Source organism: Achroia grisella, unplaced genomic scaffold (genome assembly GCF_030625045.1).
Source record: "Achroia grisella isolate CSIRO2021 unplaced genomic scaffold, CSIRO_AGI_Agris_v1 utg856, whole genome shotgun sequence".
Classification (NCBI taxonomy): Eukaryota; Metazoa; Arthropoda; class Insecta; order Lepidoptera; family Pyralidae; genus Achroia; species Achroia grisella.
In genome coordinates this window covers 434,117-448,584 of record NW_026713045.1, presented here as the reverse complement: position 1 = coordinate 448,584, position 14,468 = coordinate 434,117, and the positions used below count along the sequence as shown (strand labels likewise).

At 32.8% G+C, this 14,468-nt stretch overlaps 2 protein-coding genes across 5 annotated transcripts in view; one reads left to right on the top strand and one right to left on the bottom strand.

The window, feature by feature from the left end:
• LOC131852733 (uncharacterized) overlaps positions 1-1,938 on the bottom strand; it is a 36,603-nt gene extending 34,665 nt beyond the window's left edge. Inside the window, exons 1-2 of the mRNA XM_059203459.1 lie at positions 1,760-1,938; positions 355-588 (exon numbers count right to left, since the gene is read on the bottom strand). Coding sequence (XP_059059442.1) covers positions 355-520 — 166 coding nt within the window. The 5' untranslated portion in view covers positions 521-588; positions 1,760-1,938. The remainder of the gene's footprint in view (positions 1-354; positions 589-1,759) is intronic.
• A 1,039-nt stretch (positions 1,939-2,977) lies between these two features.
• Positions 2,978-14,411, top strand: LOC131852639 (queuine tRNA-ribosyltransferase catalytic subunit). 4 transcript variants are annotated; one of them, XM_059203334.1, is made up of 7 exons: positions 2,978-3,347; positions 3,782-4,079; positions 6,708-6,951; positions 12,650-12,818; positions 12,896-13,090; positions 13,646-13,736; positions 14,331-14,411. In XM_059203334.1, the coding sequence occupies exons 1-7, from the start codon at positions 3,093-3,095 to the stop codon at positions 14,399-14,401; spliced, it is 1,323 nt and encodes a 440-aa protein (XP_059059317.1). In that variant the 5' UTR covers positions 2,978-3,092; the 3' UTR covers positions 14,402-14,411. The 4 variants fall into 4 exon arrangements, with proteins under 4 accessions (XP_059059317.1, XP_059059320.1, XP_059059319.1 ...); XM_059203337.1 differs by having other exon boundaries at positions 3,768-4,079; XM_059203336.1 differs by lacking the exon at positions 12,896-13,090.
• The last annotated feature ends 57 nt before the right edge of the window (positions 14,412-14,468 follow it).

Below are 14,468 nucleotides of genomic sequence, written 5' to 3'. Positions count from 1 at the left end.
AAACATACTTAAAGGGCTAGACGATCTCAAAATGTATTGTAAATTTTTGTTCGCCACCATAGTAAGTAGTATGAAAAAATATTTTATGCTTCTTAACAGACAATTCTCTATCTAAAAAGATCTTAAATCCTTCAGCACTGTCAACCATTCGTAATTGAAAATAACAATTACAGATGGCATTGTCATCAAAAGTAGATATTAATTAGGGAGAAGTTTACAAACACTAAAGTTTTGAAGTGAAACTACAGGAATAATATTTGACAAAAAGTACCTAATAAAATTGTCACCAAGATAAAATAGAAAAATAAAATATGAATAAAAACCATCTAATGAGAACAATGAATAATGTCATACCTGTTTTAAATGGCACTTCAGTTGGAGATTCTTTTGTAACATTTTCTAAATGAATGCCCAACTTTTCCAACAGATTTGGTGGTAAAACAAAAATTTCAGTACTGACAATATTAGCTGATTTAGGTAGTTCACACTTCTTTCGTACAGAGGTCTTTTCAGTGTTCATTTTCAAAGAAAAGTATATCTAATGGATCATAGGTGTTTGAATGTATCAATCTTATTTATATCACCATACTGAAAAAAATATATACAATATACTACAAAAATAATTCTAATTACAAGTATGAAAATAGAAATAATAATATTGATTTTAATTTTACCATTTCTGTTTCCACCACTACACTATTCCTCTCAGTCATACAAAGGTTGACTGGAGAAATCCTTCATTTGGGATTAACCATTGTACAATTTATTTCTTTACATCACTGTATACTTTCATATAATTGTTACAAATGAACAAACAAACACACTTTTATAGTACAATCCAGAAAACTTTATAAAATTTTATACCTACTTGTTTAATCTTGTCTCATAATCCTGAGCTTTACATTATAAAAATGTTTAAATAATTAAATATTAAATAATTAAATAATTTCTATTAACACAATATTTAAAACAAAATTCATTAGTACTGTTACAATTTACAATATTCATGGGTAAGTGGGTGGTGGGTAAAGGGTTTGAAAGTCCTCAATATCTATTATGAACTTATATTATGTAGGCACAAGCACCTTTATGGTTTAAATATAAATAATAATCTCATATATTTATATATAATAAACAAATTCTGCTAGATTTAGATATTATTAAGGAGTGTTTACAATCTGTTCATTTACACTTGGTATAATTATTGAACAAACTTATGTATTTACAACAAAATAACTGCATAAAAACAAAAATAAAATGCAATATTAATTAAATGGGTACATTTTTTAATTGGTTTAAATAAATAAAATTTCAAATGTTTTGAATAAAAAAAGGTACTATAATTGTTTATACTTCTAAGAATACCTAATAAACAAATTATTATTAGACATTTCAATCAAACAATAAAATTGTCTCGAAATTAACTAAGCCACCAGTACATGTTCATATAATATAGGCAAATTATTAATTATAATAATTGATACTACAAAAGTAAAAATAAAATTGTAAGTTTGAGTATAAAATTTAGAACATTACCTAAATAAAATTGAAATATACAACTCAGTATCAGGAATCGAACCATGGACGATAAGATACTAAATTGCACGTGGTAACAGCTGGGCCAAAATGTCAGAAATCATAATTGTATAATTTTCAATCACATTGAAATAACGAACAAGTTTTATTAAAAAAAATATATATATAGTAATTTTTATACCATTTCGGGAATAAAATAAAATTTAATATCTTTAGGACTTACCTACATTGTCGACACTAATCACTTACAACAATATTTAATAATGAGCTGTCCACAACTATCAATACTTATAGGAAGCATTTAACACCAGGAATGTATTTACTCCGAAGAAAATAAAATAATGCACAATTCACATACAAAGAAATACTGTAATTCACTGTACGAAATTAGGTTATAATCGGTAAGAAATATCGAAGTTTTTCAGAAAGAATTCTCTGATATGTACAGTGGGAACACTGTTGTAGTGTTGCCACTATAACAATTGGTAAAGAAAAGCGGCATGTTACTCTTAAACGTTATGACGATTTTCGAAAGTAACAATGATTGTTTCGTATCCCCAATTTTCTACCATGTGCTCTGCCTTCAGTTGGTATTAAATTTTTTCATGTTAAGGCACTATATTATTATGGCACTTTTTTATTCCAGAGTATTGCCAATTTAGCATATTTTATACTAGATATGACATATTTTTACGTTGTTTAGCATATTTATTTGTTGTTTAGCATATCGCATATTTTTTTAGCAATTAATGATTTTATTAAAATTTAAGCGTGAAATTATTCCACTGACAAAAGCTTGTCCCTGTCACACTTACTGGTTAGTGTGAAGGTAACAGAATCAGTCAGAGTAATTTTTACCCTATTTCTGATCCGTTATTAAGATTACCTTTGTCATTATTGGCAATCTGTCGATCAGCATCAACTATCGATGAAGGCCAATATATATATATTTTAATTCAGGGACTTTTGTACAGTGTAAAAGTGCATGCCAGTCCCGTTATACGCTAAAACTAATTACTGCATTACCGCACCATCTCGAATTGACTTAACCACACTATCTGAAAGATGAGATAAGCATCAAGATATACATTTTTTAACATATTATTTATTTTATAACATAACGTAATTAATTATTTAGTTTAGCCTATTTTGTAGTAATCGTCAGTCATTTTGGCAATACTGAAAAACAGGGAGTTGGTAATTTATCGTCTTTATATATATGTGTGTATTCTTGAAATATGATTTTGATTTATATTTTTATGTTTACTTTTCCTAACAATTTCCAACTCTCCTGATCCTGTAATCCTATTCCTAAATTACTACTTGTTTTTAATACGCGTCGATTTCCCTACTTTAAAAAAATATAAAAACCGGCAAATGGCTAATGGCAACACAAATCGCTGGAGCCAAAAGTAGAGAAAAAAAAGAATGAAGTAAATATACCAAAAGGAAGTCACTTGATACAATAAATAAATAAGAAAACAACGGTGTTATACATTTTATTAGTAGAATTAGAATATTTGGCAAAATTTTGCAGTAATCTGATAATATTGTATATGATTTTCGTCTACAGAGCCGTAAAACTACTTATTAAAAAATATCTGAATTGTTTTCATTTTCTTGAGTTACAGTCTAATATAAGATTTATATTTTTAATTAATATTTATTGGGCAACAATAATGGGTGCCCAATCTTTAGCGTTATCATTTAGTGTACAAGCAGAATGTAACATATCTCGGGCTCGTGCCGGTCTTATGAAATTACCACACTATGAAGTTAGAACACCTGTTTTTATGCCTGTTGGAACTCAGGTAAATATACCTATGCATAAAAAAATCTGATATTTTATATCTTTGTTTTCCTTTATTAAATAACGGAAACGTCTAATTTTCTAAACCCTATGGTTCAGGCTTTACATTAATGAATAAGTAAGTCCTATCGATTTTGTTTGTTTAGAATAATCATATATATATTATAATATAATATATTATAATATAATATATATAATATAACATAATCATAATCATCAAGTCTTATTTCAAATTCACTTTGAAGTTGTTGTAAACTGTTTAGCTATAAGATATTATCACTAATCATAAGAATAATTAACAAAAAAACAAAAACTGTTGTTCCAAACAGCTGAAAGCTGAGAAAAATGATAACAGTTGATAATCAAGTATGTAGAAAAGGTCATCTTTATTTATTTGTGACAGATATCTTTATTTTAATAGATATTATATTTCAGGGTACAATGAAGGGATTGTTGCCTGACCAACTTGAGGCTTTAGACTGTGAAATAATTCTAGGTAATACTTATCACTTAGGCAATCGTCCTGGAACTGATGTTCTTGAAAAAGCCGGTGGTCTACATGCTTTTATGGGATGGAATAGAAGTCTTCTAACTGATTCTGGTGGTTTTCAAATGGTTTCATTACTCAAGCTGGCTGAAATAACTGAAGAGGGTGTTAAGTTCAGGTCACCATATGATGATTCCGAAATAATGTTGACACCAGAGAAATCCATTGAAATTCAAAATTGTATTGGTAAGCATTACATTATTTCATATATTATGTCCAGTCCCAGTACCTTCACAGCAATGGAAAAGCAATTTTAACTAAAATAAATGTGCCTGTAACTAATTTATCTAGGATAACAGTTCTGAAGGAATATTTATTATTATTATATATAAAATCTGTAATTTTTCCATGATATACACCATTGCTATTAAAGGGACTATTTGATGATTTAGGATTAAATCTGAAATTTAGTCATATCTTAAACATAAGTAATCATTACATAGTATAAAATAAAGTCACTGTTGCTGTCTGTCACTCCCTATTGGGGTTCATTAAGTTGAAGAAATCGTTGAATTTTGTTCCCGGGAAATCAAGCTCGAGAACTCGAGAAATCAAGTACCTATATAGAAATTAAATTGCCGTTTGTTTTGTTGCGTGACGGCGTAATAATTCAAGATATTAAGGTTTTCTTTCATGTAATTTTTTTTTGTTTTACAGAAACTATTTTTGTTTACAAGTTTAAGGTAGATTTTTTTCTAAATAACCAGCCAAAAATGGTGCTGTCATTATAAATATAAGTCTGAATAATATTAGGTCCTCACATATGAAAGTGGTGTTTTGTAAGGGAGTAACCTGAAGTATTTGTTTTCAAAATATAACATGTTTATTTAATCAAACTATATACTATTGCTATTTATGCACTTTTGCCATCTCATAGGTACTTCATTGATCTCTTTACTGAAAAAAACATTTGAACGAGAACATTTGGACATATCAATAAAATCTTTGAAGGCACTTTGGTCTGCCCCATCGGATTTGAATTTTTTCCCAATCAGTTATCCAAATTTCGAAAAAAATGGTAATCTGTTGGAGCAAGGTCCGGGGAGTACGGTGGTTGTCTTAGACAACAATTACACAACACAATTGAATCTCTTCTAATTTGGTAAATGTCAGTTGTGCAGTGTGTAGTCTAGCGTTGTCCTGAAGCAGCAGTGGCCTATGGCGATTTACCAGCCTCGGTTGTTTAGCAGCTAGCTTTTCCATTATGGTTTCTCAATTGCTGATTCAGCCATTGCGATGAGCGTTTCCATTTCAATTATCATACAAGATCCACATCATCACAGGTAATGATTCGATTTAAAATCCCTTTATGATTATGCCGGTTGACTAATGTAACGCAGCAGGCTACGCGCGTTTGTCGATCGAAACGCGAATTGTCCACTCAATTCATGAGGGACACTTGTCCACTCAATTCACCCACCTTTCAAGCATTTTCACCCTCCCAATTTGCTACAAGTGGATTAATACGGTTTTGTCACTAACACCGCAACCTGCAACTACCTGTAACTCGGACGTGGTTTGCGATGGATCTGTTATCACAATAGCCTTCAATTCTGCATTACCAACCTTGGACTCCGGCCGCCCACGGGGTTTGTTTTGCAGGTCGAAATTTCCAGAACGAAAACGTTGGAACCAAAAATGCATTGTGTTTTCTTTTGCGACACCACCGCCATACACATCATTAATCCTCCGAGCTGGCCATTCGAGCTAGCCATGGCACTAGTGCTGCAGAAGCAGCACTAGTGCCATGGCGGAACTCGTACTCGTACTTGTAAATGACGCGATATTTTAAGTTTTCCATTTTGTAAGCTGAGTGACCCAAAGAAAAAACCAAGCATATGTATTACGGTTTTCGAAAACCAAATACATGAGTGAATAGCCGTATAAATTTGAAATTGGAAATTCCTAACCAAAGAGGAGATATTTAAGATCAATGTGGCCAGTGCGACAAAACGCTAATTTCATATTTAAGAACCTAATATATTTCAGTATTTAAACAAAATTTTGCTTATTCCTAATATGTATAATGTTTTTAAATCTACTCAATAAAAGTTTTATAATTAATTTTATAGTTAAATTTTATATTTAATATTTAACAAATAATGCAGTGGTTTTCCTCTCAAATGAAACCACTGAGTTTTTTGACGTTATTAGAACCAAATAATATGAGAAAACGTACGTAAATGTAAATTTCTCGACAACCCGAGAAGACCCGAGAAATTAACCTCGAGCATTCTCGAGACCCGAGAAATTGAAAAGCTCGAGAAATCATGAACCCTACTCCCTATGTATGCTTAAAATATACTGAAATCTTTAAAACTAAGCAATGGATATCAAACCGTTTTTTTAATAGAGTGATTCTAGGGGAAGTTTTATATACATAATACTACATGTATTATGTATATAAAACTTCCCAGGCAAACTCGAGGCAAATAGCTAGTTACTATATAAATATTTTATGTTTCTCTTGTTATTTATTTCTATTGTTTTCTTAATAGTAGATTACTGGGGGGAGGATTGTTAGTAATGTGGACTCTTGACTTCATTACTAGCAATGTACCATGTCAAGGTTGACCTCCACGCGGTTCCACCTGGAAACCATTGTGATAAATTTCTGGTGAATTTGTCATGATATTCTAACTGACCTGACCTCGTCCTCATCTTATCATCCTCCACTGGTGTCCCGACAGCGTAATTCGTTAGTGCAGGCGGGTGCACCATTTCAATACCATCTCTAAAAAAAATATTAAATGCTAATGATGTGTATATTTCAGAATACACACTTTATCACTGTACACAAATTTACAATTACAGGGGCTGATATTATAATGCAGCTTGATGATGTGGTACAGACTACATTTCAAGATTATGATCGTATTAAAGAAGCTACTGAAAGGACTAGTCGTTGGTTAGATCGTTGTCTTAGAGCCCACAAAAGACCTACAGAGCAGAGTATATTTCCTATAGTACAAGGACTGTTGAATAAGGAGTTGAGAGAACAAAGTGCAAAAGATCATATGACAAAAAATGTGAATGGTTTCGCAATTGGTGGCTTAAGGTATCTAAAAATATTATAAACAAGCTGTACTTGCAATTATGTCCGCATGGAATTTAACTTTCATTTTCTAAAATAAAAGAATTTTTCTAGAATAAAAGTAGCCTAAGTTACTCCTTATCACATTAGCTACTTGCCAAAAAAAGTTCCATCAAAATCAGTTCGGCCATTTCAGAGATTAGCCGGATCAAACAGACAGACAGACAAAAATTGAAAAAAATGTTATTTTGGTATATGTACCGTATTTATATTCATATGCATGTAGTAAAAAATGGTTATTTCAATATTACAAACTGACACTCCAATTTTATTTATATGTATAGATAACCTTTCATTATAAAATTCATAATTACCAATATTTTTTTGCATGTATAAAAAAAACAGACAATAGAAATAATTGGACTAATCAGATGGTACAATACCATCTCATTAGTCTCAGTTATTTCTATAATATATAAAGCTGCATTACGGTGACTCACTCACTGATTGACATAGTTGTTCTCCCAGAAGGAGCGTCCGGGGGTCGAGACGATGTATGGGGGAAATGTTCCTTTGGCTAGGGTGACCACGAGAAAATTCCGAAATTTGGGAAAATCCAAGATGGCGGACAAAGATGGCGGCTAACTTTTACAGTTTCGCTCGGATCGATTCCGTTCAAAGAGTGATTTGGCACGTCTCGGCGGGACCCAGAATATGGCGTAAAAACAAAAAATTAAAATCCAAGATGGCGGCGAAAAAATTGCCAAAAACTGGTTGAAAATTTTCTAGGGTTTCAAAAACCGAAATTCCCAGGGTAGTTGCGGGGGTGCTGGCGACACCGGTTGTAGGGCATAGGAAACTCGAAGGACCCGACCTCTAGGGAAAATTATGAAATTTCGAAAATCCAAGATGGCCGACGAGTTGGGGGCGTGTGAATTTGGTCCTAAAAATCCGGATTATTTTCAAAATCATTTTTTAGGTACAGGGCAACCCCGCAGCGAGTCGGCTTCTATGGGGCGATGATGGGTCTCGGTAAGAAGTATTGCCAGCGATAAAAAGAATTTCCGAATTTAGGGTAATTTGGGAGAAATGTCCCAAAAAGTGGGAAAAAATTTTTTCGGCATTTTTGACAAAAGAGGCATCAAGGCCTATCGAGAAACATCCCCTAAAGGGTTTTAGGTGGGTTTTGTTGGAATTTGCTGGCAACACCCATACATGGTTTGACCAAAATAGAAATTGGGGTGTCTCTCCAAAAACTGAAATTCCTAGGGTACTTGCGGGGGAGCTACCGATCCCTATTATAGGGCATTGGGAGGCTGAAAGACCCGGCCTCTAGGGAAAATTATGAAATTTCAAAAATCCAAGATGGCGACCAAGCTATGGGAGATTTAGTTTTTGGAAAAAATTTGGGATATTTTCAATCGAGTTTTTGCTGCACATGGCAACCCTGCAGCTAAACGCCACCTACTGACATGGGTAAGTCTGAGTAAGAAGATTTGCCAGGTCTAAAATTTTTCCCCGATTTTGGGTTAATTTTGGAAAAAAGTCCCATAAAGTGGGAAATTTTTTTTTTGACATTTTAAATGAAGAACTCGTTTTGGTCTACCACAAATCGTCCCCTGAAGGGTTTTAGGTGGATTTTTTCAGAATTTGCTGGCAACACCCATACATCATCGGACAAATTTTGAAATTGAGGTCTAGCTTCAAAAACTGAAATTGATAGGGTACCTACGAGTATGCTAGCTCAACGCACTGTACGGCGTCGGATAGCCGAAGGACCCGGCCTCTAGGGAAAATTATGAAATTTTAGAAATCCAAGATGGCGGCAGAGATAGGGGAGTTTTGCTTTTCGGAGAAAAATTGGGATATTTGTAAATGTAGTTTTAGGACACTTGGCAACCCCACAGCCAGTCGACTTCTATGGAGAGATGATGTGTCTCAATACAAAGTATTACCTGGTATAAAAATTTTCCCCGATTTTAGGGTAATTGTTGAGATAGGTCCTAAAAAGTGGGAAAAATTTTTTCGATATTTCAAACAAAAGAATGATGAAAATCTGTCAAAAACAATCCCCCTATTGATTTTAGGTGGTTTTTATCAGAATTATCTGGCAACACCTTACATCAGTATTCTTAGAGAATAGTACTAGAAGGAGTCACCGAGGCTCTATACAATGTATGAACGAAATGTTTCTGTCACTAAGGTGAATACGTCAAAAGTATTAAAAAGTAAAAATCTAAGATGGCGGCCGAGTTAGGGTACTTAATTTATGTTGACATTTTTAGGGACTTTTAAAAATTCAATTTTGGGGTGCCACTAAACCTTGCAGCGAGTTGACTTCTATAGAGCAATGGAAATTCTCGGTGGGAAATATTACCTGGTCCAAAAAATTTTCCCGATTTTGGGGTAATTTCGAAGAAAAGTAAAAAAACGTGGAATTTTTTTTCGTCAATTTGAACAAAACAGTGATGAGCATTGTTCCAAAATTATCCCTCAAAGGGCCCTAGGTGGTTTTTGTCAAAATCTCCTGGCAACACCATACATCGATTTTCATAGTAAACCGTACTAAGGAACTCCTAGGTGTATGTAACCTGGGCTCTGTACAGTATATGGATGAAATGTTTCTATCACCAGTGTATATGTTAAAAGTATTTAAAAAGAAAAAATCCAAGATGGCGGCCGAATTAGGATACTTTATCTATGACGACAATTTTAAGAACTTTTTAAAATTCAGTTTTTGGTACCTATCATCCCTGCAACGAATTGACTTGTATTGAGGAATGGAAACTCTCGGTGCGAAGTATTAACTAATTTTCATAGTAAACAGTACTAAGGAACTACTAGAAGGAGTCACCTTAGCTCTGCACAATGTATGGACAAAATGTTTCTGTCACCAAAGTGGATAAGTTAAAAATATTCAAAAATGAAAAATCCAAGATGGTGGCCGAGTTTAACTATTTTATCTCTGATGATAAATTTAGGAATATATTTTGGGGTACCTGGCTTCCCTGCAGCGAGTCGACCTTTATTGAGCCATGGTAGATTTCGGTTCGAAATATTATCTAGGCTACAAATTTTCCCCGATTTTTGGGTAATTTTGCAAACCCAAAATGTGGGAATTTTTTTTTCTACATTCTAACATAAGAGTGACTGGGATCTATAATAAATCTCACCTTAATAGTTTTATGCGATTTTTTGTAAAATTAGTTGGCAACACCATGCATCGATTTTCGTAAAGAGTAATATTTACTAAGGACCCACTAGAAGGATCGTGTCTCTGTACAATATATGGATGAAAAAGGAAAAATGATATGAAAATTTACCCCGATTCTGGGGTAATTTAGAAGACAAATCCAAAAAGTGGGAATTTTTTTTTCTATATATCAAACAAAATAATGATGGATATCTGTCAAAAATCATCCCCTTATGGGTTTTTCGTGGTTTTTGTCAGAATTAGTTGGCAACACCTTAGATCAGTTTTCTTAGGGAATAGTACAAGAAGAAGTCACCGAGGCTCTACATAATGTATGGACGAAAAGTTTCTGTTACTAGGGTGAATACGTCAAAAGTATTAAGAAGTAAAAATCCAAGATGACGGCTGAGTTAGGGTACTTTTTTAAATTCAGTTTTCAGGTACTCATTGTCACTGCAGCGAGTTGACTTTTATGGAGCAGTGGAAACAAGGTACGAAGCACTACCTGGTCTAAAAATTTTCCCCGATTTTAGGGTAATATCGGAGAGAAGTAAAAAACCGTGGGATTTTTTGTTTCATCATTTTAGACCAAACAATGATGCCGATCTGTCAAAAATAATCCCCAAGGGGTCTTAGGTGGCTTTTGTCAAAATGAGCTGGCAACACCATACATCGATTTCCATTGTAAACGGTACTCAGGAACTACTAGAAGGAGTTACCTTGGCTCTGTACAATGTATGGACGAAATGTTTCTCACCTGAAGATGTATATGTTAAAACTATTTAAAAAGGAATCATTCAAGATGGCGGCCGAGTTAGGGTACTTTATTCCCGATGACAAGTTTAGGGACGTTTTAAAACTCATTTTTGGGGTAGTATTTTATTCCTTACAGCAAGTTACTTCTATGGAGCAAAGACGTGAAGTATTATATAGGCTACAAATTTTCCCCGATTTTTGGGTAATTTTGCAAACCTTAAATGTGGGAAATTTTTTTCCGACATTTTAACATAAAAGTGACGGGTATCTATAATAAATCTCATCTTTATAGTTTTATGCAATTTTTTGTAAAATTAGGGGGCAACACCATGCATAGATTTTCGTAGAAAGTAATATTTACTAAGGAACCGACCGAATATTTTAAAAGGACCGTGTCTCTGTACAATATATGGACGAAATATATCTGTCGTCATGTAATATATACGTCAGAAGTATCAAAATGGAAAAATCCAAGATGGCCGCCGAGGTTGACTTTGAACAAAATTTGGAAGATTTTTTTATTTTGGTACATGGTAACCATGCAGCGAGTCCGCTTTTATGGGATGGCATTGAATCTTAGTATTGCCAGCGCTAAAAACTTTCTCCGATTTTAATATTTATGATATTTTAATTAAAAGAGTGTTGAGTGGTTATTATTTATCATAGGTCCTTTACCTACGATAAATAATAACCCTAAGGCTTTTATCAAAATTGTTTGGAAAACTTTACTATGAAAACCGATGTAAGTTGTTACAACGGTTTTCATAGTAAACTATTAGAAGAAGTTGACAATGTATGGACGAAATGTTTTTGTCACCCGGGTAGCTAAGTCAAAATAAAAAAAAATAAAAAGTCGAAATGGTATATAGAATGGTATAGTAAACAAAAAGGTAGCTTAGTTTAGGTTTTGTATTATGATTTCTACATTAAAAACTGTGAACCCAAATTAATATAGTATACAGAAAGGTAGGTAATGTGAGGTTTTGTATTGTGCCCATTGCAATACAAAACTTCGAAATGGTATATAGAAAGGTAGGTTAGGTTAGGTTTTGTATTGCGACTCTTACAGTAGAAATTATGCCCTCAGAATAATATAGTAAACAAAAAGGTAGGTTAGGTTAGGTTTCGTATTATGATCTCTACATTAAAAACTTTGACCCCAGACTAATATAGTATACAGAAAGGTAAGTTAGGTTAGGTTTCGTATTGTGACCATTACAATACAAAGTTTCGCCACAGGATGGTACACGTGAAACAAAAATTCACTGTTACAATAGGAAGTCACCTAATCGTATCAAAACAGACAACTCTACTTGCCAACTAAGTCTATTCGAAAAGAAAACCGTCTTCACAAAAAAAATCAACGACAACGCCTCGCGGGCCTCTTGAGGCCCGCGCACACACGCACCCTCTAGTCTTAAAAATAAAATTGAAACAAATGACTCTAGTTCATCAATTCACAAAAAGTTTTACACAACTGTATAGGATAAAATGTTCCATATATATCTCTCATAATTTTGATTGATTCTGTTAACTTTTTTTGAAATAGTTATATCTTAAAAATATTATAAACGCGAAAGTTTGTAAGTATGGATGTTTGTTACTCTTTCATGCAAAAACTACTGAACGGATTTTGACGAAACTTTAGTTAGTAATATAGCTTATGCATCCGAATACCACATAGGCTATATTTTTTATTGGAATTTAACATGGATGACCGTGGGCACAGCTAATTGTTTATAGTTTTCTTAATTTCATATTTAATTTTTATAGTGGTGGTGAAGCTAAAGATGACTTTTGGCCTATGGTAAGTCTTGGTACAGGAATACTAGATAAAAACAAACCGCGGTACTTAATGGGCGTTGGATTGGCAATCGATCTTGTTGTCTGTGTTGCACTTGGAGTAGATATGTTTGACTGCGTATTTCCCACAAGAACTGCCGTAAGTGTAACTTGTTTAATTTTGTAAAACTATAACAGTAAAGTAGGTAAAAACTAACAGCTTTACACATTTTCCAGAGATTTGGATGTGCTCTTATAAACAAAGGACAATTAAATTTAAAACAAAAACAATTTGAAAACGACTTAAATCCAATTGACACTGACTGCTTATGCTCCACATGTAAAAATTATACAAGAGCATATTTACATTGTATTGTAACTCTTGAGACAGTAGCTTGCCATTTGATATCAATACACAATATTGCTTTTCAGGTAAAATAATATTTTAAATTTATATTAATAATTATTTAACAATTATAGACCATACATTAATTCAGGTGTATTTAAACTGAGCGAGAATCTTTCTTTCACTTTACCCCCTATTTTTGTTTAGTAGTAACTTTATAATAAATCATACCTATAGGTATGATTTTCTATCAATATTAACTATGCTTATTATAGCTTATGCTTCTACAGTATAGAAAATAATTGTATGTTTCAAAGTTCTGTTTTTAGGGAAGAATGAGAAATATATGGATGAGAAATATGTTACAGTGTCACAAACCTATCTGACTCATGACCGAATCTGGAACTAATATAAAAACTGAAAATTATATTTAGCTGCAGTGTTCAATTTTTCAACAACAATGCTATCATCAGGTTAGATAGGTTTGTGGAACTGTAGTAAAATCTAACTCCTATAAGTCTAGTAGTCTGTATTACCAGTCAATATATTTAAACTACAAAATGCTAGTTTTGCCTAAAAGCTCATAGGGACTACTCTGAATTGGTTGATTGAACACTGAAATTATTGACTTTCCTTTTCAGATGCGTCTGATGAGAACCATGCGAGAACATATTGAAAAGGGAACATTTCCTCAATTTGTGGAAAAGTTTGTGAATGAATTGTACTGCGATGGTAATTACCCAACATGGGTTATTAATTCTTTAAGTTCAGTTGGAATAAACATAATAAAATAGAAGTCTTCATATTTTATTAAATTAATTAAAGTAGCAAACACTACTAAAGGCTAATGTATTGTGTATATAAAACACTAAGTCCTCGAAATGTTTAATGTGTTGCCCATAAGAATTACTTGGGGTATTGATGAGAAAAATTGGACGTTATATTTCTATTTAATACTTCAATCCAGTTACTGCACTAAAATTTGAAAAGTAATACCAATTTTTGAAAAAAGTTTTTTAATGCAATTTATTAGTGAGAATATTGGAAGAGTAAGCTATTATATGATTTTCTGTTATAGTATGTAGGGGTTAATATATTGAATTAATAATTTATCTTATATTTATATTGTATTTGCATTGTTGACTTCTAAGTAACAACACCTCTTTTGTGTATAATATTTAATTCTGTAATTAAAGAAAGTAATTCCCAAAATGCTGACAAATTTAAACTGTAATTAGATAAATATTCAGTATTGAGATGGAACTGCAGATTCTGGCAATACAACTGGTGAGGAGAGTGAGTGAGATATGTGTCATCTTTTATCAGATACTGGAATTATATGGCAGCTCCAGTTTGTGTTATATGTATATAATGTTGATGAAGTGAAGAGGTTTTGATCAAACATAAATAGAAGGATACAAAGACTTATGAGACAGTTTCTGAATGACCCATTAGCTGCTATAG